At 40.7% G+C, this 22434-nt stretch overlaps 2 protein-coding genes across 3 annotated transcripts; one reads left to right on the plus strand and one right to left on the minus strand.

The window, feature by feature from the left end:
• Positions 1 to 2242: 2242 nt before the first annotated feature.
• On the minus strand, positions 2243 to 4163 carry LOC147500593 (thaumatin-like protein 1). The gene is made up of 2 exons (XM_086562187.1): positions 4007 to 4163; positions 2243 to 3014 (listed from the first exon to the last, which is right to left on the minus strand). Exons 1-2 carry the CDS (start codon positions 4056 to 4058, stop codon positions 2338 to 2340), a joined length of 729 nt encoding a protein of 242 aa, XP_086418313.1. The 5' UTR covers positions 4059 to 4163; the 3' UTR covers positions 2243 to 2337.
• A 14476-nt stretch (positions 4164 to 18639) lies between these two features.
• On the plus strand, positions 18640 to 21763 carry LOC147500594 (uncharacterized). 2 transcript variants are annotated; one of them, XR_015196421.1, is made up of 3 exons: positions 18640 to 19721; positions 20354 to 20454; positions 20800 to 21763. XR_015196421.1 is itself a non-coding variant. In XM_086562188.1 (3 exons), exons 1-3 carry the CDS (start codon positions 19348 to 19350, stop codon positions 20912 to 20914), a joined length of 564 nt encoding a protein of 187 aa, XP_086418314.1. In that variant the 5' UTR covers positions 18696 to 19347; the 3' UTR covers positions 20915 to 21763. The 2 variants fall into 2 exon arrangements, 1 of the variants encoding a protein (XP_086418314.1); XM_086562188.1 differs by having other exon boundaries at positions 18696 to 19721; positions 20380 to 20454.
• The last annotated feature ends 671 nt before the right edge of the window (positions 21764 to 22434 follow it).

A 22434-nucleotide genomic window follows, 5' to 3' on the forward strand; every position in this document is an offset into this window, starting at 1 on the left:
CTTCTCCCCACCTTTGATATTGAAGTTATAAGAAGAATAATTGAATGTGCAAAAACATTACATCCATACTATAGGAGTTCTCTGACATTCAAACACAGGAGACAACTCTAAAAGGAATTTGGCACACTTCAAAATTTTCGAAAATGAAGTGGAGAGCTGAGAAAGCTTAGAAGGAAAGCCCAAAGGAATGTTTCTCGAGTAAAAGGTGGTGTTTCCCTGTGCAATACAAGCACTGTGACAGAACATAAAACCGAGAGAGGGACAAGTAAAATGAGATGAATGGAATTTTTTTTTTCGATAAACAAGATGAATGGAATGATCAGTGTAGTAGTTTACCTTCTGCAATAGTGCAGTACGTGCAAAGCAAGTGTAGAGAGAAGGAAAGAGGAGATGAGGTGCTTATTGAAGACAAAGACGAGCACCAACAATACCACCTGACATTAAGAATTGCAGAAGCACAAGAATAACTACTATAGATATGAAGTTTTCCTAATTAACACAAGTCTCCAGCAAGTTTAAAGAAGTTCTATTAGATTCTCAACTTAGAAGTTTAATACAAGTCTCGGGCAAAAGAAAAACAAGTAACTTGCTCACTTTAATCCTATAGGTATGAAGGCCTTCCATATGGACTAACCCACCTTAAAAATGGGGAAGGGGGCTATCATACAATAGTCGCCAAAAGTTTCAGGATTTCTTCTCAGGATGGCTCTTAATCGTTGGATATCAAGTCAAGTTTCAAAATGGTTGAACTGATCAGTTAGCTCTATTGAGTTGGTTATTCAATCTGACTATGCTTTCCGAATATTATAGGATAAGTACAAACTTATTTACTTTACAAATTTTGGTGGGAGGATAGATTGAAGGAGAGACCTAGAAAGGCCACAATCTTCTTCCCTGATTCACACTATGGACCAAAGAATATCTGGTATAAGACTTTAAGTAATTAACTAGTTGAAAAATCATTATTTGAAAAGAACTTATTGAGCTTAATGCTTCAAAGTCGGTAAAACATTTGGGTGATGATACCAGAGGTCTAGGGCTCGAACCCCACCAGCATCAAAGAGTTACTAATCTCATTTAAAACAGGCTTGCCAATCAAAAAAAAAAAAATAAAAAAACTTAGGGTGCTATAATCATTGTTTGTTAAGGATGCTATAATCTTTATTAATCCAAAACTTTTGATACACAGTTCCAACTCCATCCACCTCCACTAGAACACTTAATCTATACTCTACAGGTGTAATAAATTAACAAGTTGGCTCACTAGTTGGCTCAACTACAAAATCACCAATCTTAGACATTGGCTTCTCTAAAAGAATGCTGGAAAGTTAACCTCTCAAAGAAGTTAACCTTGGTGTCTAATTGTGGCCACAATGTTTCTGCACATCCAAGGAGAAGCTTCCACCACTCCCCATTGCTTGAATGGCTGGTAACTTGCAAATTGTGCAACTTCTAGGGATGACTCTTGGAATATCAAAAGAAGAATACTACAATAGAAACAAACAATGATCCAAGTCGAGTTTCATCTCATGCAGCAATTTCCTTCCTTATTACAGCGTGCAATATGCCTAGATCATTGTCGGGGCCAGATTGAAAATTCAAGAAATTCTTGATGTAGATAACAAAAATTGGAATAATCATGATTCCCATTTAGATAGCCGTAATTAATTGGGTTGTGTCTGGGCCTAATTTTGTGAGCCCGAAACTTGGTAAATGGGCTTATAGCATGGTGTGAGCCCAAGGATCGGTACCGTGGTGCTTTTCTCATCTGGCTGACCACTAACCTCTAAAGTCATATCCAATCGGGATAGACTTTTTCAGCAATTGGGTGAGTTACTTCTGTTTTTTTTCGGTAAAGCTAGTTGAGTTACTCACTGAAGTCAATACTAACTTTACATTGAAAACACCACCCGTACTTAACCGGTCAACAGGCATGAACTAAATTCGGCCAGTAATGATAGACCGACTCATTTATTTGACCTACTATTTGGACCTACTGATATGTCAAAAGTCATTATTATTGATTTACATAGAAATACGTATCCGTGTGTATTGCAATACAAACCAACGTTATCCAAATAGTGAGTCGCAATAGTAAGTCTAAATAGTAGATCTAAAAAGTAGGTCCGTATAGCACTACTCAAATTCCGTTAACTTACCATTACTACAACATTTTACCATTACATCATAATCATCATCATCATCAACGTCAATCTATATAATAAATGCAGAGCCAAACAGCTAGCTTAAATATTAAATTTTATTCCTTCAACCGATCTTTATTGTTACACAACTTTTGAGGTAATCGATTTACTTACATATAAAAACTGAAAAGCTTTACGGACAGAAGGTAATGAGATAGTTGGCTCCAGTAGGGCAAGTAAAGGTACTGGTCCTATCATCATAGGCATAGCTATAAGCTTGAGGACAAGCATCCTTGAATATCTTCGAATAATTTGTTGGTGGGCAAGTTTCTGGCTTCCCAAACTGGCCTGTGCAACAATATTGCGGTTTATTGAGAGCAAGGCATGCACTCTTGCAGGCAATGGTTTTTCCATCAGAACCCTTCACACTCAATTCAGCCGGGCACACAGAATTCACATTAGCTACACATGAAGATGACTTGCAACCTGATCCCGCCCCTTGTGGTGTCACTGACAAGGGTAAGTTAAACCCATCAACAAGACTAATGTCATAAAAATCCGTATTGCGGTTAGCACCACCATTCAGAGTCATCTCAACTAATGACGCGGGTGGAACGGCACCAGCTCCATTACATGCAGCTTGACCTGATGCACAATCGGCAGTAGCACATGTGAGTCTTCCATTATTCGTGCAACCTGTTCTAGCCCAAAAACGACCGGCCCATCCTTGGACGTCGAATGATTGTGATGCTCCATTTTGAAGTTTAAACCCCGTTGAAGGAAATGTTGGAACGTTTGGATTGTTCAGTATGCCTGGCCATACTGTGTATGGGCATTTGTTTTGGAATGTAAATCTAGCAGAAAATGAACCTGCAATCCAACATTAAATTTTTTTGTCATGTTCACCTTTCTTTGTACTTGAATTTTTGTCTAAGCTAATTAACGTGTAAGTATGCATTAGGTCCAGGACCAATAACAGGGATTGTTACCAGTAACATTGTTTCAAATCAGTATCAAATTCACGCTCTACTTGAACCAAATATTTGGAAGTGATTAAATGTTCGCGCCGTAAAGAGAGAGAGAATTCTTTATATGGAAAATTGCAAATGTTGGTGGGAGAATATTGTTAAAGGTAGGGCTGTCAACGGCCGGACCTAAACAGGACACACCTAGGTCCAGGCCCGGCCCGAATCATATTTAATATTTTGAGTCCAAGCCCGGTCTAAGTCCTATTGGGCAAGTTCAGATTCGGGCCAGGCCTAGATCCGTTAGGAATACATGGGAACTGTTATTTTTGTCTAAAATTTAATCAAATTTGTAAGTGGCAAGAATCGAACCCACAACTCTTGTGTGGAAGGCACAATACTAATCAATATGGCTTCCAATTTTCTATATCAACTTTCAGTAAATATAATAGATATATTAATAATATTAAATATAAAACACATAAACTATTATAGATTTCGGGCCGGGCCATTATCGGATCGGACATAGGTATGTCCAGACCTAGCCCAATAATCTTATCGGGCTAAATTTAAAGTCTAAGTCCTTATCTTATCGGTTCGGATTCAATCGGGCTTCGGGCTTGTCTTGTCTGGCCCATTGACAGCCCTACTTAAAGGGCCCCATTGTTAAAAGTTAAAACATATGTACATTTTTTTTTTGGGTTCCAAAAATTCCGTTCATATTTTATCGAGTCTCGACTCATTTAAGGAACTCTCTCGCTCTGGACAACTTGGCGACTTCACTTTTCCAAAAACGTTATGCCATGTATAATGTATAGGGTTGTGTTACAAACTAGTGATGGTTCTCCATGGTCAGTAGTTAACACAACCACAAAGAGAATGGAAGAAAGCCAATACCTGAAATCATGATGAAGGCCAAGAGAAGGATGAGTAGAAATTTTGTTTCCATGAGGACTGACGACTGAAAGCTTGCTGGTGAGGACTTGAGACTATATGTATGTTCCACGCAAATATATAGATGGAAGCTTAGTTTGTGTGATATAAGACTTGCAAAGATGGGATTTATATAGGTGTAGTTACTAAATGTCTGAAAGTGATCGGTGGGGTGGTTTTTTTTAGGGATCAGAGTAATTGTGGAAAAGGACGACGAACAAGTCACAACATAAACATAACCTCAATTTTCTAACGTAAGAAGAGTCATATGAAACTAATTTAAAGATTGTCATCTCGTCTTCACGTGTACGATAAACTCATCCTTCACCATTCAGAGTCTCCGAATTTCAGAGTTTATTATAATGCTAACGAAAAACGATCAAAATGGCGACTAAACTTTTTTTTCGATCAAATTGGGGACCAAATTTTTTAATTTTTGCAATGAGGGAACTAGTTACACATATAATCTAAATTTCTCACACGTTGTTTCATAATTCACAAGTTACATACATTGTTATACACTTTCTTATCAAAATATATCCTGCTACAACCTCATGACCATAGAAATTAATTCCAATTGTGAAACACGGGGTGAGAAATTTAGATGTCATGTTACACATGTCTCCATATTGCAAAAATTAAAAAATTTGGTCTCTAATTTGACAAAAAAAAATTTTAGTCTTCATATTGTCAAAACTTGTAAAGTTCTATACCCTTTTTAGTCGTTTTTTGTAATGTGAAAGTGAGAGTTTGGGATTTTCTAGATCTCTTTTAAAAAGAAAAGTACAATAAACAAGTCGCCAAAGATACATAACCTCAATTTTCAAACATAAGAAAAGTTTTATGAAACTAATTTAAAGATTGTCATCTCGTCTTAACGTGTACGATAAACTCTTTTAAAAAGACAACTGCAGTCCTTTAACTTTATTAACGAAGAAGAAAATAGGTCCTAATTGAAGACAAACGTTGATCAGAGACAGAATAGTCATTTTAATTTAGATGTAATGTGGGTAATATGGCATGTATCAATGATTATGAGTCTGAGTCGTGGCCACTATATATCTATATATAGATAGTGATAGAGCTAGTGGGATAAGTAACCCAACCCAATGGTGCATTAACATGGAATTAATGAAAGGAGTAAAAGTGGGAATGAGGTTGGAGGTTCTAGTAATGGCTGGTAGAATTTGTTATTTATTTCTTACTATTTTAGATTTAGTTATTTAATTGGATAAATTATTATTTATTTGTTTTTTAGAAATAAAAATATAATTTGGGTGCCACGTAATTTCAGATAACCAAGGATCATGCCAACGCAGTTTATGGTAAGTCGTCCTTTATAGTGGAACGTTACTAATGGAAGTCCCAAAAGGGCATCTGAATAGATTTAGTGCCCAATCAATACGTTACTAATGGAAGTCCCAAAAGGGCATCTGAATAGATTTAGTGCCCAATCAATATACTCCAACGGTACGTACTCCGTAATGAATGGCATTTCGGTATTGACCGGACCTGATCGCCTATGAACAATAAAGACTATTATTATCACATTTATCACAATGTCAATAGCTGAAGGAATGAGAAATCGATATTCAATCATTCGAAAATTTGCCATTTAATAAACCCATGACTAAATTCCATTTCCTTCCTAGCAACCTCTTTAGGTTGAAAGTACAGTCGTAGGTTATAAAAACGAGTATTACCCACCCACTCCTAGATGAGCCAATTAAAATGTGAAATTAGGGTCGCTTCCAATACACACACAAAAATCACGATCAACCCAATTTGATTTATTTATTTATTTATTTATTTATTATTATTATTTTTTTTTTGGTGGTGAAGGAGACCCTAATTTACTATCTAGGGGTAATACTCGTATATATAAAAGCTTGTGCACATTCTCTCTCCTCACCATATCGCTCCATTTTGTACCTCGAGCAATATGATTGGCTCTTAAAAAATTGAATAGAATAATAATTAGTGACACCTCCCTAAATTTGTTTAAATCTCCTTAATCTATTCTCAAATTATAATCACCTCCCCCCAACATGATTAAAAGTGAAAATTTCACAAAAACTAATTTGTTTTGAGATAAACTCTTAATAATAAGTAAAATTCCAACTAAACTCTTACGGCTAGAAAAAAAGAGTTGATTTCTCCTCATTCACTTCTTCCCCACAAAGGATTTCTCCGCCACTCCAAACCCTTTTTCATTATGTAGGAAAAAAAAAATTATAAATCCCAACAAGCAAATAATATATTGAGAAAACGTAATATGAAGATGTTGGTGATGTCAACGTGATTTTATCTCTTATATACTATTTGTGTGGACCCTCATAAATGGTCCACATGGCATTACCTGATCTTCTTCTTTTGTGGCCTCGTTGGATCGACTTATGCAGTGAGACATCCAACTCGACGGAATGCTCAGCAGCACAATGCCGCTAGGGACCAGTTGGGCATGATCTCTGGACATGACACCCTGGACCCTACATATCTACAGGCCTTGCCCTTGTTCGTAGCCAGGGCCCAACATGGCATGTGGGCCAAGCCTCACTATAAGCCCATAATCAGCTCCAAACTAGGGATAGATTTTGACTCTATCCAATGTAACTGAAAACAAGGGATAAGGATCCATATCCAGATATTCCCTAGTTTTGGGATGGTTACATATTGGAAAGTTTTGGGGCAATAGAACTACATTGAAAAACTCTATATTTGGAGATTTTTCAGGAGACTTGATCCTCGGGGTATGTAGGCGACCACGAACTAAGCAGTTGGTTCGGTCTCAACAACAAGAACATTCTTTCTTATGCAACAAGTTCAACAAGGTGCTTGAGTTCGGAATTGTTTGGTAGTAGCGGTGATACTCGTAGGTGGTGACCTTCGGAAGGTGGTGATATTTGAAGGTGGGTTTTGTTTTAAAGTGTGCGGGTAGATCCGTGTTGTTTTAGTTTTGCCCCGACATCTTTTTAGATGCGTGGGGAAATCAACCCACGACTCACGTTCTTCTCTTTTATTATATTGAATATCACGATCAATGGTCTTTGGTAGACCAAAAAGAAATCAAAAGGTGGTGACACTAGTCAAGTTCGAAATTGCACAAAACACGCCTCCTAATCTTTGAGAAAGACCAACATATAGTTGTTGACGAGGTTCATGCTTTCGAGAAGAAATATGCACGTCCGATTCCCTCACAAAATCTAGGCGCCAAAGATGAAGAAGAAGATTTGGTGGAGACCACTGCTAATTCATTGTTCGGTGAGGGGAACAAGATGCAACTAGGGATACTCGAAGTTGTCACACACGAGACGGATTTGCATCTGGCGGGGAAAGACCGTCAATCTTTTGCCTCGGTGTCAAAAGAAACGCCTATGGGCCTAGGTCAGGTACTATTTCCACCCAATCTGGACCGTCCATATTGCCTAGGCGTTTGCAAGGCCGCCTTGGGCCTGGATCGGGCCCTCAGGATCTAAGCCACAATGCTCACCCATTTGATGAAGAAACTCTAATGTCTATGTTGCTTAAGCTGACCAGAGAAAACAATCAGCTTAGGAGAAATGACGACAAAAGGCCTAGGGAAGAAAACTCTCAGCAGGAATCTTCTGTACCAAAGGATAGCAGGTCTCAAAAGATGAGGTATCATCCAAGGAGCCATGCCTCCAGCAGCACCCAAAACCACATAACTCCAATTGTGGAGCGTTTAGGTGGAGCTAACGCTATACTAGGACGGGTTCGTAGCCCACAGCGTCACCGAAGCAGATCAGTGTCAAGACGTTCCCAGTACCCCAAGGAACAATCAATGTCAGTTTCCGGATATTCCTCTGCGGCTCAAATCAATCTAGAAGCGGGGCGTCGCGCGACTCCATGATCCGGTACTACAAAGAGGACAACACGCACATTTCGAGGCAACAGAAGATTTGATCGTAGTCCTGGAGGTTCAGAGTCCTCAGAATCAGGACACAATGGTTCGAGGAACACTCACCGGAGGACTAATGGAGGTTATCAGAGAGCTGGAGATAGAAGAGGTAGCCAACAATGGGCCAGAGGCCACAGAACCGGAGCCCTCCATAATTCTGTGGGTGGTTACGCTCAAACCAGAGAGCTAAACCCCCGCAGGGCTGAAGTAAATTTCAGGCAACATAGGCAAGACTCTGTTGAGCCTGGCTGGAACCCTGAAAGGAGAAATCATACCTACAGAGTCGGCACGAACAATGTCGCTCTGCAGGAAAATAGCGACAGCTTGAATGAGCAGCGAGTCCAAGAGCTCATTAGAACTGCTATGGATTCCAAAGCTACTCGGGAAGATAAACGACATAAATTGGCAATCAAAGGACCTGAAGAATCTCCTTTTATAGATGAAATTAGAGATTATATTTCCCCTGGTTCTTTCAAACAACTTTCAGTCCCAACCTACGATGATGTAGATGGTTGTCCAGATGAGCACTTGATGAAGTACAGATCGTCTATGGCTCTTTTTAATAACAATGATGCGTTGATGTGCATAATGTTCCAAGCTACCCTTAGCGGAGAAGCTTTGACATGGTTTAACGAGCTCCATCCTCGTTCAATCCATACATTTTCGCGCGGCTTCGCCGACAAGTTCTCAAAACATTATCGCTACAACGGGGAAGACCATAAAAGGTTCGGAACTCTTTTCAACCTCCACATGGAGAAAGGAGAAAGCATTCGAGACCTTGTCGGAAAACTTCGAGTGTTGCTCAAGGAGGTCAAAGCAATGTCCCGGATGGCGTTGTTGCAAGAAGCTTTCAAAAATGCTCTTCCTTTTGATAAGTCTGGTCTATACAACTCACTCACTCTGAAGCCTCCAGAAACAGTTCAGGATTTGTTGGTGCGAGCAGAAAGGTATGCTACTGTTCAGGAAGATTCAAAGTACAAGCAGCAAGGGTACTTTTCAAATGATAGAGCAAAGCAGGAACAACAACAGCATGACAAAGATAGAAAGAAACATAACAAAGATGCCAAAACTGGCGTCTCACAGAGTCAGAAACAAGATGGCCGCCCAAGTAAAGATCTTACTCTTCCAAAGCTCAGCGTCAGTCTCTCAGAATTGTATGACAAGCTCAAAGGAAAACTCTCCAAACCGTTCCCTATGAAACCTGATACTGAGGGAAGGAGAGATAAGTCAAAGAAATGCAAGTATCACAATGATTTCGGCCATACTTTGAATGACTGTTATGCATTCAAGAAGGAGGTCTCTAGAATGGCGAAGGGGGGGCAGCTGAAGGAGTATCTAAAGGGTACTCAAAAGATGGCTCATGTAAATCTGATCGAGCACGACGTGATAGCTGTATGTCATGCTCGGTGGCGGTTTGCTCATCCAACCATGAAAGAAAATGGAGCATGAAGCGCTTAAGATTCAAAAATTGGTAGTTGGAATCACATAAGCGATTATCAACTTTAAATCTGGGTTCTATCTTTGAGACTATGGTAGAAGGAGGACTAACTTTTACTTGAAGAAGATGGCGAGGAGTCTACTATCCTCACAATGATCTTTGTGGTGATTACAAAGCATGGGTTGGCATCCGCAGAGTCCAAAGAATTACGATAGACATCGGCTCTGCACGTATCCTATTCTCTGGATGCTATTCGTCATGAATCTCGGCGATGATCTTATTCAGGAAGATGATACTCAATTATCGGCTTTAATGGGGTTCGGCTAAAAAGGTTGGTAAAATTAATTTGCCAGTCACAGTAGGTCCCAAGGTTGTAGGAATTGACTTTGTTCTGGTAGACTGCCCATCCACATATAATGTCATTCTAGGCAGAGATTGGCTTCATGCAATGCATGCGGTGGTGTCCACTTATCACCGTTTGTTAAGTTTCCAACAGCAGAGGGAACTTGTAAGATCCGAAGTGACCAGATTGCATCCCTGAAATGCCATGAGCATGCGATGGATGATTATAAAAAGTCTGAGGTCAGAGGACACACCATTCTCAACACCGGCGAAATAGCAATTCTGGCGAGGGGTTGGACCGAGCACCAATGAGGGCAGCCAAAGCACCTCGGGAGGCACCAACTAAGGGACCTCCGACAGTCGATAAGCTGAAAGAAGTGCAGATAGGAGAAGAAGAGAGTCAGACCACTTTCATCTCTGAAGAACTTCAAAAGCAGAGAAAGAAGCTTTGGTGGCCTTATTGAAAAGTAACAGAGTTATCTTTGCTTGGGATCAAAGATATGCCCGAATTGACCCCGATCGCTTGTCACAGATTAGACATCGACTCAAAAGTCAAACCGGTAAGGCAGAAACCGCGGAGAATGGCCCCAGACGGGGAAACTCTTAGTGAATAAGGAGATTGACAAGTTATTGGAGGTGGATTTATTCGACCAGTTGAATACCCAACTTGGGTTTCCGACATTGTAGCAGTACCAAAGAAGAATGGGAAGCTAATTTGTGTCGACTTCACAGACATGAATGAAGCTTGCCCACTGCATCCTTATCCTATACCCAAAATTTCAGATATGGTGGATCACGACATACGGCTTCAATAAACTATCTTTTATGGATGCAAGCTCGGGATATTATCAAATTATCTTGCACTATGATGACCCGGAGTATACAACATTCATAATGAGGCAGGCCTATATTGCTATGTTGTTATGCCATTCGCCTAAAAAGAATGTGGGGCCACATACCAAAAGTTGGTTAATACTATCTTTCTTTCGATCTCATTGGGGTTATTATGGAGGTTTATATTGGCGACATGGTTGTGAAGTCAAGCGAAGAATGCGATCATCTTCGACCTGCAGAAAGTATTTGATCGACTAGAGAAATACAAAATGAGGCTTAACCCCACCAAATGTTCATTTGGCCTATCTTCGATCAAATTCTTAGGGTTCATGATGACCCACGGGGGAATTGAAGCTAACCCGAACAAATTCGAGCTATTCTCGACATGCCACCCCTCTGAGAGAAGGAAGTACAGAGGCTCTTAGGTCGTCTTGCGGCTCTTGGTCGTTTCATATCTCGATACTCTACGATAAATGTAGGCCGTTCTTTCGGACTCACGAAAGGTGCATCCACGGAATGAAGGCGTGAAAAGGCTTTCTCACGAAGTCAAAGCCTACCTTACTTCTCCCCAATTTTGGTTAGTCCAAATTTGGAGAACACGTAGGAATTTATCTTCTTGCGAATGGCCCGACTCTGCGAGCCGGTCGCGATCATTTTGTTGATGATTCTGAAGAAAAGCCGGTTCATTTTGTTAGCAAAACACTAACCGCAGCAGAAAGTCGTTACTCCAAAATTGAGAAAGTCGCATTGGCCTTAGTACATGCAGCTCGGCGGTTGAAGCCATATTTTCAGGGGAGAACGGTGAGGGTTTATACTGAGTATCCTCTACGAAAGACCCTCGGCAAACGGGAGGAATCAAATAGGCTGATTGAATGGTCGAGTTACCTTAGCGCATATGATATTGTTTATGAGCCAAGGACTGCAGAAAAGGGGCATGCTCTGGCCTCTCTTATGGCAGATTTTCCTATGGATGACATCCAACTGAGTCCAGAATTAGCAGAAATAAAACAACTTCCACGATCATTACATTCGGTTCCTGAACAAACCGAGGAATTCTCACCCGGTACATCCGATTAACGGGCGAGCAAATTCTTGGCGATAATCAAGCTCTACGGACCATCTTCAGCGACGGTTCAAAAATGCATCCGGATCTGGTCTAGGTTGTGTACTTATCGATACGAAGGACAGAAAATTGAAAGGTCGGTCCGGACTAGGCTTTTCGGCTTCTAATAATGAAGCCGAATATGAAGTCAATTATCTATGGTATGAATGCCGCGACTTAATTTGGGAGCAAAGAACATTCAAATGCTAACAGATTCTCGCTTTGGTGGCTAATCAATTTGGTGGTACTTTCCAAGCAAAAGATGAAAGGATGGCAGCATATTTAATGATCATTCACCAATTGGTACGCAATTTGACAAAATCTCCATCGATCAAAGGCCAAGGAATGAAATCGCACGCCCGATGCACTAGCTTACTCTCTGCAAATTTGTCGGTTAGATGAACCAAGAGAAATCCAGATTGATTTCCAGCAAGAGCCGAGCATCAATGTAAAACCAATGAAACTTCATGAGGCATATGTTATAGAGTGTAACGCATTGCAAGTCTTTGTTGTTAACACTCGACGAAGAAAAAGAGAACAGGCGGATCGGGCATCTTCAGAATCTATAGATCCAGTTGATGCTGAGGATCGTCAGACTTTGGCATCCTTGCGCAAACAACTCAAAAGAAAGCATCCCACATTAAATGATTCAGATCAAGGAATGAACCCTGGTAACCTTAGCAGTATTGGGGGCGACCGTGAAGATACTGGGGGCGACATCATCCCCACTGAAAGCGAAAAGTTTGAATCTGAAGCAGAATCTGAAGAGGAAACTCTTGATGATTTGGAGATAAGGGACTTAGAAATCTTGGCACTAGAAAAATCTGATTGGAGGCTTCCCTTCATCGAGTATTTGAACTCGGGAAATCTCCCCATAGAGAAAGCTTTATCTCAGAAGGTTAAGCGAGAAGCATGGAAATTCGCAGTATTGTTTACTAAAGAAAGAGTTGCTCGACTTTACAAAAGACCAATGGGGTTCGGGCCACAGTTAAGATGTCTTACCCCAGAGCAAGGCGAAATGATACTTAAAGAAATTCATGCAGGTGTTTGTGGAAATCACTCGGGTGGTCGCAGTCTTGCCCACAAGGCTTTAACACAGGGTTATTGGTGGCCGTATATGCAAAGAGACGCAAAACGAATCACTCAAATTTGTGTGCCGTGCCAGAAACACGCTAAAGTTGGAAAACTACCGACCCCACGCACCCAATTCACCCTTGGCCTTTCTCAAAATGGGGGCTCGACATCGTGGGACCTTTGCCTAGGGCACCTGGAAGAGTTCGTTTTTTGTTGGTGGCTACCGACTACTTTACAAAGTGGGTCGAAGCCACAGCTTTGGCTTCAATAACTACTGCTGATGTAAAGCGATTTCTGTGGCGTGATATTATCTGCGGGTTTGAGTACCGCCGAATTAGTATCAGATAACGGTTCCCAATTTGGCTCCACAGAGATGCAACAATTCTGTGGGTCTATGAGCATAAAGCACAATTTTTCTGCTCCTTACCATCCTGAAGCAAACGGCCAAGCAGAGGCTACTAATAGGGTAATCCTGGATACCCTTAAGAAAAGGCTTACTGGAGCTAAAGGCAACTGGGTTCGTCAGCTGCCTGCTGTCCTATGGGCATATAGGACTACTCCTAGAAGGTCCACAGGCTTTTCACCATACTCTTTAGCATATGGTGCAGAAGCAGTACTCCCAACAGAGATCATGGCACCAACAGCTAGAACTGAAGCAATAAAATCCGGGGTTGAAGATGAAGTCTTAGCTTACGACAAAGCTCTTATTGATGAACGCCGGGATATAGCTCTTCAGCAATTGGTCAAATATCAAGAAAACATGAAGCGCAGTCATGATAGAAAACTCAGAGAACGTGTCTTCAAACACGGTGATTTGGATCCTCGGAAAAAGCCAAGAATTTTGATAACCCGAGCTCGGGTAAGTTTTCTGAAAATTGGGAGGGGCCATTCATTGTGGATAGGTTGGCATCTAAAGGGTCTTATTACTTAAAATCGTTAGCCGGCGATGTCATGAGTAAAGCATGGAATGCTTCTCATCTTAGGAAGTTTTTAAATAAATGATGCTTTGAAATCATTTAATAATGTCGAGTGAAAATCTTTAAGCCCGGCAATGTCCCGAAAGTAAAGCATGGCTTCTCATTTTAGCAAGTTTTTCTTTATATCATGTACCGAGTCATTGAATAACACTAAGTCTAATGATCATTCTCTGTCATTCCTTATTTGCCACATTGGAAGTTAATGTGATACTCTTATTAACAGTGCTATGAATTTTTAGCACAGCTGCACTACAGAAATCCAGGTTCAAGCGCACAGCGCCTAGTCAAGTTCGGACTGGTGGTTAACCCCTCCAACTAGACACACTGCAGGTTCAAACCTAAGAGTACCTAGCTGGTATAGATGACTTCATATCAAATCTCTATCAGCTTTACAAAACCCGGTTCAAATGCTCAGCATGCCCGGTCAAGTGAAAAAGCCTCATTTTTGCTTGCAAAAATTCCAAGCTCTAGCATTTTTGCACTTGGAAGTGCATTGAATACTAAATGCATACTCCGAATCCCAGCTGAATGGCATCAATTGTCTAGCTTGGTACAGACTAGAGCGTCCCTCTCGCCTGTTCAAATCCTTATAATTGACTGAGGCCAGTGATAAGGCAAGTGCTGCGAGTGCGCCAGGCTTGAAAAATGTCCCGTACGACTAAAGTATCGGGTCCAGGTATATGGCCTTGACCCTCTTGCCTGGCTTCGGCGTGAAACACAAATCCCCGAAGTTCAAAAAGCCAACATACAGAAGCGCACTGTGTGTTGGTCCGAGTAAATGGCGTCGACCCTCTGGCTCGGTCCTATTTGTGAACTGGGTAACTCCGAACTTTTAGGACTTTAAAAACCCAAGTGCTGGATGCAATCTATCCCTTGGAGGCGCCGCCAAGTTTGGATAGATAACATCGCTTGGTACGGTTGAATGACATTGATCCTCTCAACCGAAAACAATATGCTTAGAATCAGACTCTGTGCATTAACGTCATTTATGAGTTTCATAGCAAAAAGCTCAGCCCAGCTACGCTTCAGGCTAACTGGGATCATCGTTTCTGAAACTGTCCAAGATAACACCTTCAAAGGTTTGACTATATGGACTTATTTATATCTGAGCATTACTACAAAATTGCTCAGTCCGATCACGCTTCAATCGGGTCATTCTATAAATGCAAAGACACAATATCGTTCGATATATATATTAAAGTATGGCGACATGCTTTCGGCCGGTTGTATTTGCTCAACCGAGTTATTCTACAATGGAATTCTCTTGGTGAATTGCCAAACATCAATTCCTTTATCTATTCTATTTTCTTTTCACATTATCTTTGGTGAAAATCCCCATTTTACCGGTATACCGCGGTAACTTTCTTATTCAACACTACATGTGAATCGTATCCACATGTAGTGTTGAGAAAAGCGGAGTATATATCTTTCTAATATTAGGGCCAATACTTTTCAAGTTCTATTTTATTGCCAAGCATTTGTGGAAGATTTTTCATTTTGAGAAAAGTCCATGGCTTCAAAATATCCTTACAGGCCACATCCGCGTAATTCAAGATAACTAAAGTGCAGGAGCCTTCAAAATGTCCGAACTACAAGCGGAAGATACATAATAAGAAAAGCAAAATGTCAAGGCGGGCTAGTCCGTAGAACACGATTCTTGAGGCGCAACTCCTCAACTAGATGCCGGTTTTCACGCACCACACGACTGTATTCTCCTCACTTTCGGACGACGATCACTTTCCATAGCTTCGTACAACATGCAGGACTCCCCGAGCTTATCGACTAAAGTAATCGGTTCTAAGTCTTTAGACGAATCATCTCATCACGAAGCGGACATTGTTTCTTTAAAGTCGGCGACATTCCTCTAACAAAGTGGTAGCGTGGTCTCGTGAGCGTTGAGATTCTAGCTCGGCCCTCGACACAAGCCTCACGAAAAGGGTGGAGGACTTAAGCAAGACCTCCTCGGCATCTTTGAAAAGATAGTGAAAATGGTACCGAACTGGAACAAGGGTCTTTTCTAACTTTTTAGCAGAGCAATTATTTGTAGACTTGTCTCTCACTCGTGGTCCCGGAGTGACTAGAGACATGGACAGAGTGAGTAACCGTACATCATCGCGATGATCGAAATAACATAACGAGTACCCCCTCCATTCACATCGGCACTAACATGGTTCTGCTCAGCAATGACACCAGAGGCGGTGACCTCAACAACACCCTCAGCATTTTTTTCGCTAAAAGGTAATTGATTAAAATAAAATGAAAGTTACAAGGAATAACAACACCCTCAGCATGTGGATGTTCTCTAGAGCCTCGCATAACAACTGGAGAAGGTGGAATAGAAGTAGACTTGGAAAGGGTGGCTCGTGGAGAATACAAACCTGAGCTGCGGGATCTCAAGCTAGGATCAGGATGCCTCATGATAGTCGGTGGAACATCGTCTTCGTCAGAGGAATAATAGATGTAACATCGACGCCAATGCGGGGATTCTACCCTATCACCTATGTCAGAATTCTGAGTGCCATCACCCAATGAACCAGGGAGGATAATATCTGAAGGAGCAATACGTGGAAGCCTCCTCGATGCCATAGGTTTAACACGTACTTCATTTCCCTTTTCTGAAGCTCCAAAGAAGGTGGGGCATCACTGGCATCAAGAGGATGAATGAGGTATGTGGCAGCCCATGCAACGATTGTATCGGGGTAACTCAAGTCCCTAATAATAATCTCGGGGAGACCAAACAAGGTTTGAAGGTTATCTTTGAACCGCATTCTCATCAACTTCACTCACCACAAAGACGTAAATCCGGTATCTATTAGAGAAAGAACTAAATTAACTGCGTAACAAAGAAAGCGTGGATCGAAGAAGATAATTTCTTAAGGAGCTCACCGAGAAATTATTTGGAACATCCATTCAGCGGCCCTGCCCGACCCCGAACTCGTAAGGGCTGGGTATGCCATGTTAAGTAATGAGTAGGGGATGGGTGAACTTCCTATCCGAAGAAACAAAGTCGACGGTGAAGAAAGGAATGTCCTTCGAATCCTTTTCTTAGGCCCGAGCATAAGATACATCTGTTGTTCCAAGTCCGATGCCATAAGATTGACGGATGTAGCGGACTCGGCTCATTACCAAGTAAAATAGGATCATCATCTGCGCCTGGCAAGCCCCCACCAATTCAGCAATCTAGACATCACCTTCCCAAGGGAAGTCTCGGACATCGCATCAGAAATGAGCATAAGAGACGGCTATTTCATTTTCGCAAAAGGGAGTGCCAAGTCATCATGCTTATGTATAACAACACTCTTGGGTATACCAAAACTCTTGTAAAGCGCTCAGGACGAACAATGAAGGACCCGGTTGAGTGGTAAATTGCTTCCAGTGATCCACCGAGCATAGGCATAATGTTGCCGGTGATGGCTCGCTTCGGTTTTAGCTTCAAAGATCATCCTCATCGTTATCATCAGAATCAATGTCAACGAACGGAGCCCTACAAGCAAACATGTCATCGGTTAGAGTGAACATGTTCCCAGCATCAAGCAAACACCATGTATTCTCTAAGTCTATGACAAGTCTATGAGAATCTTTAAAAAAAAAAAAAACAAAAAGACTGGTCAAAGTCAACGCTGACCGGTCAAAGTAAATGCTGACGGGTCAAAGTCAGACGTGGGTAGACCATCCAGCCTCAACATGGAGCAGCACCAAATCATTTGTCTAAAAGAGGGTTAAGTGGTCCATCCTACTTAGGGTGGGTACACTATCATTATTCATCTAGATACATGCTTATCTAGAAGCAGATCTGATGGTAGAGGGGCCAGGCCAGACCGTGCGGCATCATTGAGGAGAAACATGGAATCAATATTTCCTATTTTCTACTTACGGAATGAAAAGGCTAGGTGACGAAGGGGAAGGTGCTGGAAACGAATTTCCGACCCCATACCTTGGATTTTCAGCCACTCCATCGCCTCCAAAGGACCTCCTTAGACGCCGAGACTTCCGACGAGGTAGATCTATCACCTCATGTCCGCCATGTCGCCCACCACCACCATCAATCCTCTTTCCTTTATCTCCATTAACACCACCACTTCCTCCATTAACACCACCACTTCCTCCATTAATGACCCCATTTCTAATCATTGTATTTTCACCTTCTTCACCTTTCATGTCTCTTGGGATTTCCATTGTGTTTGTTATGGAACTCTAAGCCTTTGGGAAGAGATGAGCATACCCCGAGAATCCTTTTTCTTTATGACTTGGGTTTTGGTTAAGTGAAAGTCTTCACTCAAGTAAACCATTTGGACATTTCCATTTGATGGATATCATTCACATCTTCTAAGAATAGAAATATTCTTCATGACTATTCTTAGTTATGACAGGGATATATTTTGAGTTTTGACCTTTATCCATCGGACAAACGCTTATCGGATATATTGCGGGTATTTTACGGGTATATCACCATCGGAATGCTTGTTCGAAAGATTGTTGGATTCTTTTTCTCTTCTCTGCCACGTGGCTGCTCCGCGTGACAGAGATGGGGCGATGTGTGGACCCTCATAAATGGTCCACATGGCATTACCTGATCTTCTTCTTTTGTGGCCTCGTTGGATCGACTTATGCAGTGAGACATCCAACTCGACGGAATGCTCAGCAGCACAATGCCGCTAGGGACCAATTGGGCATGATCTCTGGACATGACACCCTGGACCCTACATATCTACAGGACTTGCCCTGGTTTGTAGCCAGGGCCCAACATGGCATGTGGGCCAAGCCTCACTATAAGCCCATAATCAGCTCCAAACTAGGGATAGATTTTGACTCTATCCAATGTAACTGAAAACAAGGGATAAGGATCCATATCCAGATATTCCCTAGTTTTTGGGATGGTTACATATTGGAAAGTTTTGGGGCAACAGAACTACATTGAAAAACTCTATACTTGCGGAGATTTTTGAGACTTGATCCCTCCTGGGGTATGTAGGCCACCGAACTAAAGCAGTGGTTCGGTCTCAACAACAAGAACATTCTTTCTTATGCAACAAGTTCAACAAGGTGCGCGAGTTATGGAATTGTTTGGTAGTAGCGGTGATACTCTCGTAGGTGGTGACCTTCAGAAGGTGGTGATATTCAGAAGGTCAGTTTTTGTTTTAAGAGTGTCTGGGTAGATCCGTGTTGTTTTAGTTTTTGCCCCGACACTATTCAACATTTATTTGCTTAAACCCTAAACATGCTTTATCTCAAAACCCTTAAACCCCTATTCGTCTACACACTTCTCAAAAACCAAAAACCATCACTTTCCACACAACCCCATTCATATATCACCTCAAAACTCCATAAACTCACTTCTGGGACTAATTAGTTCTCACCTTCTTCACACTTTCAAAGAACATTTTCCACTTCAGCCCAATTAGAAGAACATTCCGAAACTGATGTAGAAACCAAGATATCAGTAAAGGGAAGACATCAGTAAAGGGTACAAAGGGTTTGGATGTTTTGTTTAAAGAAGCAGTTGGACTAAGTGAAAGAGTAGAAGAAGAAGAAGAAGAATGTGAAGGGGAAGTTTCAAGTGGTTTTGTGGATATTTAGCAATTGAAGAAGAGCTTGAAGAAAATAGAGAGAGAAGTTAGAATGATGAAAGGGGTTCTGAAAAATGTAGAGAAAAAGGAGAATGGTTTGAAGAAAGAAGAATCGAAATTTAAAGCGGGAGCTAAAGCGGTAAAGCTGTTGGATACTTTGTTTAAGGAGAAATCTGATTACGAAAAGAAAATTGATGTAACTGAGAAATGTTCTAAAGAAGATGACCTAAAGCAGTCCATGACTGAGTTATCACTGGAAATGGTTTCGCTTTTGCATTTTTTGCATGAGAAAGGGTACTTAAGAAAGGCGAATTTCATGCTGTCGAATAAGTTTGATTTGAGTTGTTTCTCGACGTATTATTCTCGCACTTTCTTACAGGGTGCAGCTGAAAAGTTTGAGAAGGATCATCAGGAATTATTAGCAAAGTAAGGAAAATCTCACTTACATTAATCTCATTGCTATTATTGTTTGTGCATAGATAGATTGTGTATACTAAACTATCTACAACATCCACGTTAATAAATTTTAAGCTCATCCAACTAATAGGAAGAACCTTTGTTTAGTTATTTTGTTGTTTTACTCTATATTGAATACATGATAAAAAGTGGATATAAGGTGTGTATAGGCTTTCACCAAATACAAATTGTAACTGTTTTTGGAAATTTGGAGACTAAAGTTTGGATTATTGGAAGTTCCCAACTTGACAGTTTAGCAAGGAACTCAAAACGAACATTAAGCTCTTATCAATTCCTTGACATTTTTAGCTTGATCTTATCAGGCTGAAGTTAGTTGGTGGAGCTGTAGATATAGCAAATCTAGGCTACTAACTAGATACCATGATTATTTGGAAGCAACTACATTGAACTGTATACACTCTGCAGTGGATAATAAATAATTTAGTCAGAATAATATCTTTCTTTTATACCTTACAAATTTGAACACATTCATAATTTGGTTGATCAAGTCTCTTTGCAATTTGATTTGAATCTTAGTCATAATGTAGTTGTTAGGGTAGTCTGAGTATTCCATGTAAATTCTGTATGGAATTTTGCATCAGCGGGGAGTGTGTTTGTATTGCAATAGATGGTGTTATTGTGGCAACCATCGTACATACAAGGCTTGGTGGGTAAAGCAAAAGTTGATATTGAACCTGATCAGGTACATTCTCTATAATTTCTCTTTTCTTACCTCTTAGTCCATAATAAGACTTTTTATAGACTACTAAGTAGTGTTACTTTTTCTTCGTCAATTTGACATTTTATCGAGCTTTGGAGCTTTGAATCATATGTTTGTAATGTTTAGAGGGATTTCTATAGACATATACATTGTGGTGCCTAAGTTAGAGGTTCAAGGTTACAATGTATAATTAGTCATTGGTTTGCTTAAATTGAGTTATTAGATTTTGAGTGTTGAACTTCCCTGTTTTATCAAAGAAGCTTCTCTACATTGTGAATCTATCCTATATTTGTGTTGTTTACTAAAACATTTTGTGCATTGAACCAGAGTTTCAAGAGGCTTTCCTACTCAACAGTGCTGTCATTGGCTTACCAATGTCTTGGTGTGGTTTATGGTGATCTCAGTAGCTCTCCTCTCTATGTCTACAAGACCGACTTTTTAGGAAAGTTGAGCCTCCGTGAGAACTCTCCTCTTATTTAGGAAGTATATGGGGTGCATTCTTTTATCTTTTGGACCTTAGCTCTCATCCCTCTCTTCAAGTACATCTCCAAATCTTTGTACAAGTTACATAAAATCAGTATCTAAGTTGAGCATGTGCACAAACTAATGGCATTGAGCTGCAGCCTTGAGGCCCAAATCAATGGAGAATGATTCACTTCCTAATTCCTATGCAAGGATGCACCACATGATTGAACTGACCAGAGTTCGAGAGGAGTAGAGTGTTTTGCGCAGGCACCAGAATGAGCACCTTTAATGGTTGTGAAAATTTCCTGTTCAATTTATAGATGTTCTTGGTCTGAAGTCTGAGTGTCTGACCAATGAACGTTGGGATGAAAAGATCCAAAGTTGATTCGTTTTTAGATTTGTTATTTCCTTGCAAATGGAGATCATTGAATCTGAGGGGAATTTTGCTCTTGCGCTCTCTGTAAGTTTCTTCCAATTGTCTGAACTGAGTGTTTTATGTGGAGTACTGGGTGGTGAGGGTGATGACACCACAAAAAGATTTTCTCCCAGTTGCAGCCAATAAGACATACAAGGGCCTCTATTGACATCATGATTGTGACATTGCGTATTGCCCAGTGACTTCCCCACCGGACATGGTACTCAGCTTGTTTTTTTTTTGTTTTTTTTATAATTTTTTTTTTGTGCAAATCAGTAAGTCGATTAGGAGCGTTTCATTTTTTTTTTTGAGAATAACCATTTCCAAATTTATGAGTGTTTCATGTATCTATGAGAATGTTGCTCTTACATTCCGAAGATAGATAATAAAGGTGTACGTTTCCATGGAGTATAAGTTGAACTTTACTCAATAATCAGTCATAAGAAAGAAGATAGTAAGATAAATATACCACATGGCAAACATCAAGATTCAAGAAAGTAGCACCAGGACATCCTCATCAACATAGCGTAGGGACAATTGTTTCTTTCAGTTGGGCACTTTTGCTTTTGACACTGGTTGTAAGTTGGTTTGACAGGAAATGTTCTACTTGGCTCATACCGGGCACATGGCATTAATTCAAGTTCTGATTCTTGGGGAAGAAATCACTCTTTAAACTTTCTTAATTTTGGCCCTTCAGAATTATCAGCAGTAGTAGTACTCATTTTTAGTTTGGGACTTTAGGTAATACTCTTTGTATCTCAGCTTATTTCTCAAATTTTCAGATAAATCTAACAATATTCTCGGAATCCATTTGAAATGGAAACATTACTGCTAAACCATGTTTGTCCTTTAAATTCCCTTGCATTGCTATTTCATGCTTGTTGATGCACAAAAGTCGACCCCATGGTTTGCGCTCGAGGCCTCGAGCTGCATGACACTGATAAATCAATTGCCTAAAGCGAAAAAAGAATATTTGCATGTCAATATAACAAACTGATGGATTATACATTGATAGAATTTGTTGATTTTAAGCCGCGCCGGAACTGCATGAGACTCCACCCCGGCCCCCTAACGCTAGCTTT

This window comes from Coptis chinensis, chromosome 5, assembly GCF_015680905.1.
Source record: "Coptis chinensis isolate HL-2020 chromosome 5, ASM1568090v1, whole genome shotgun sequence".
NCBI lineage: Eukaryota > Viridiplantae > Streptophyta > Magnoliopsida > Ranunculales > Ranunculaceae > Coptis > Coptis chinensis.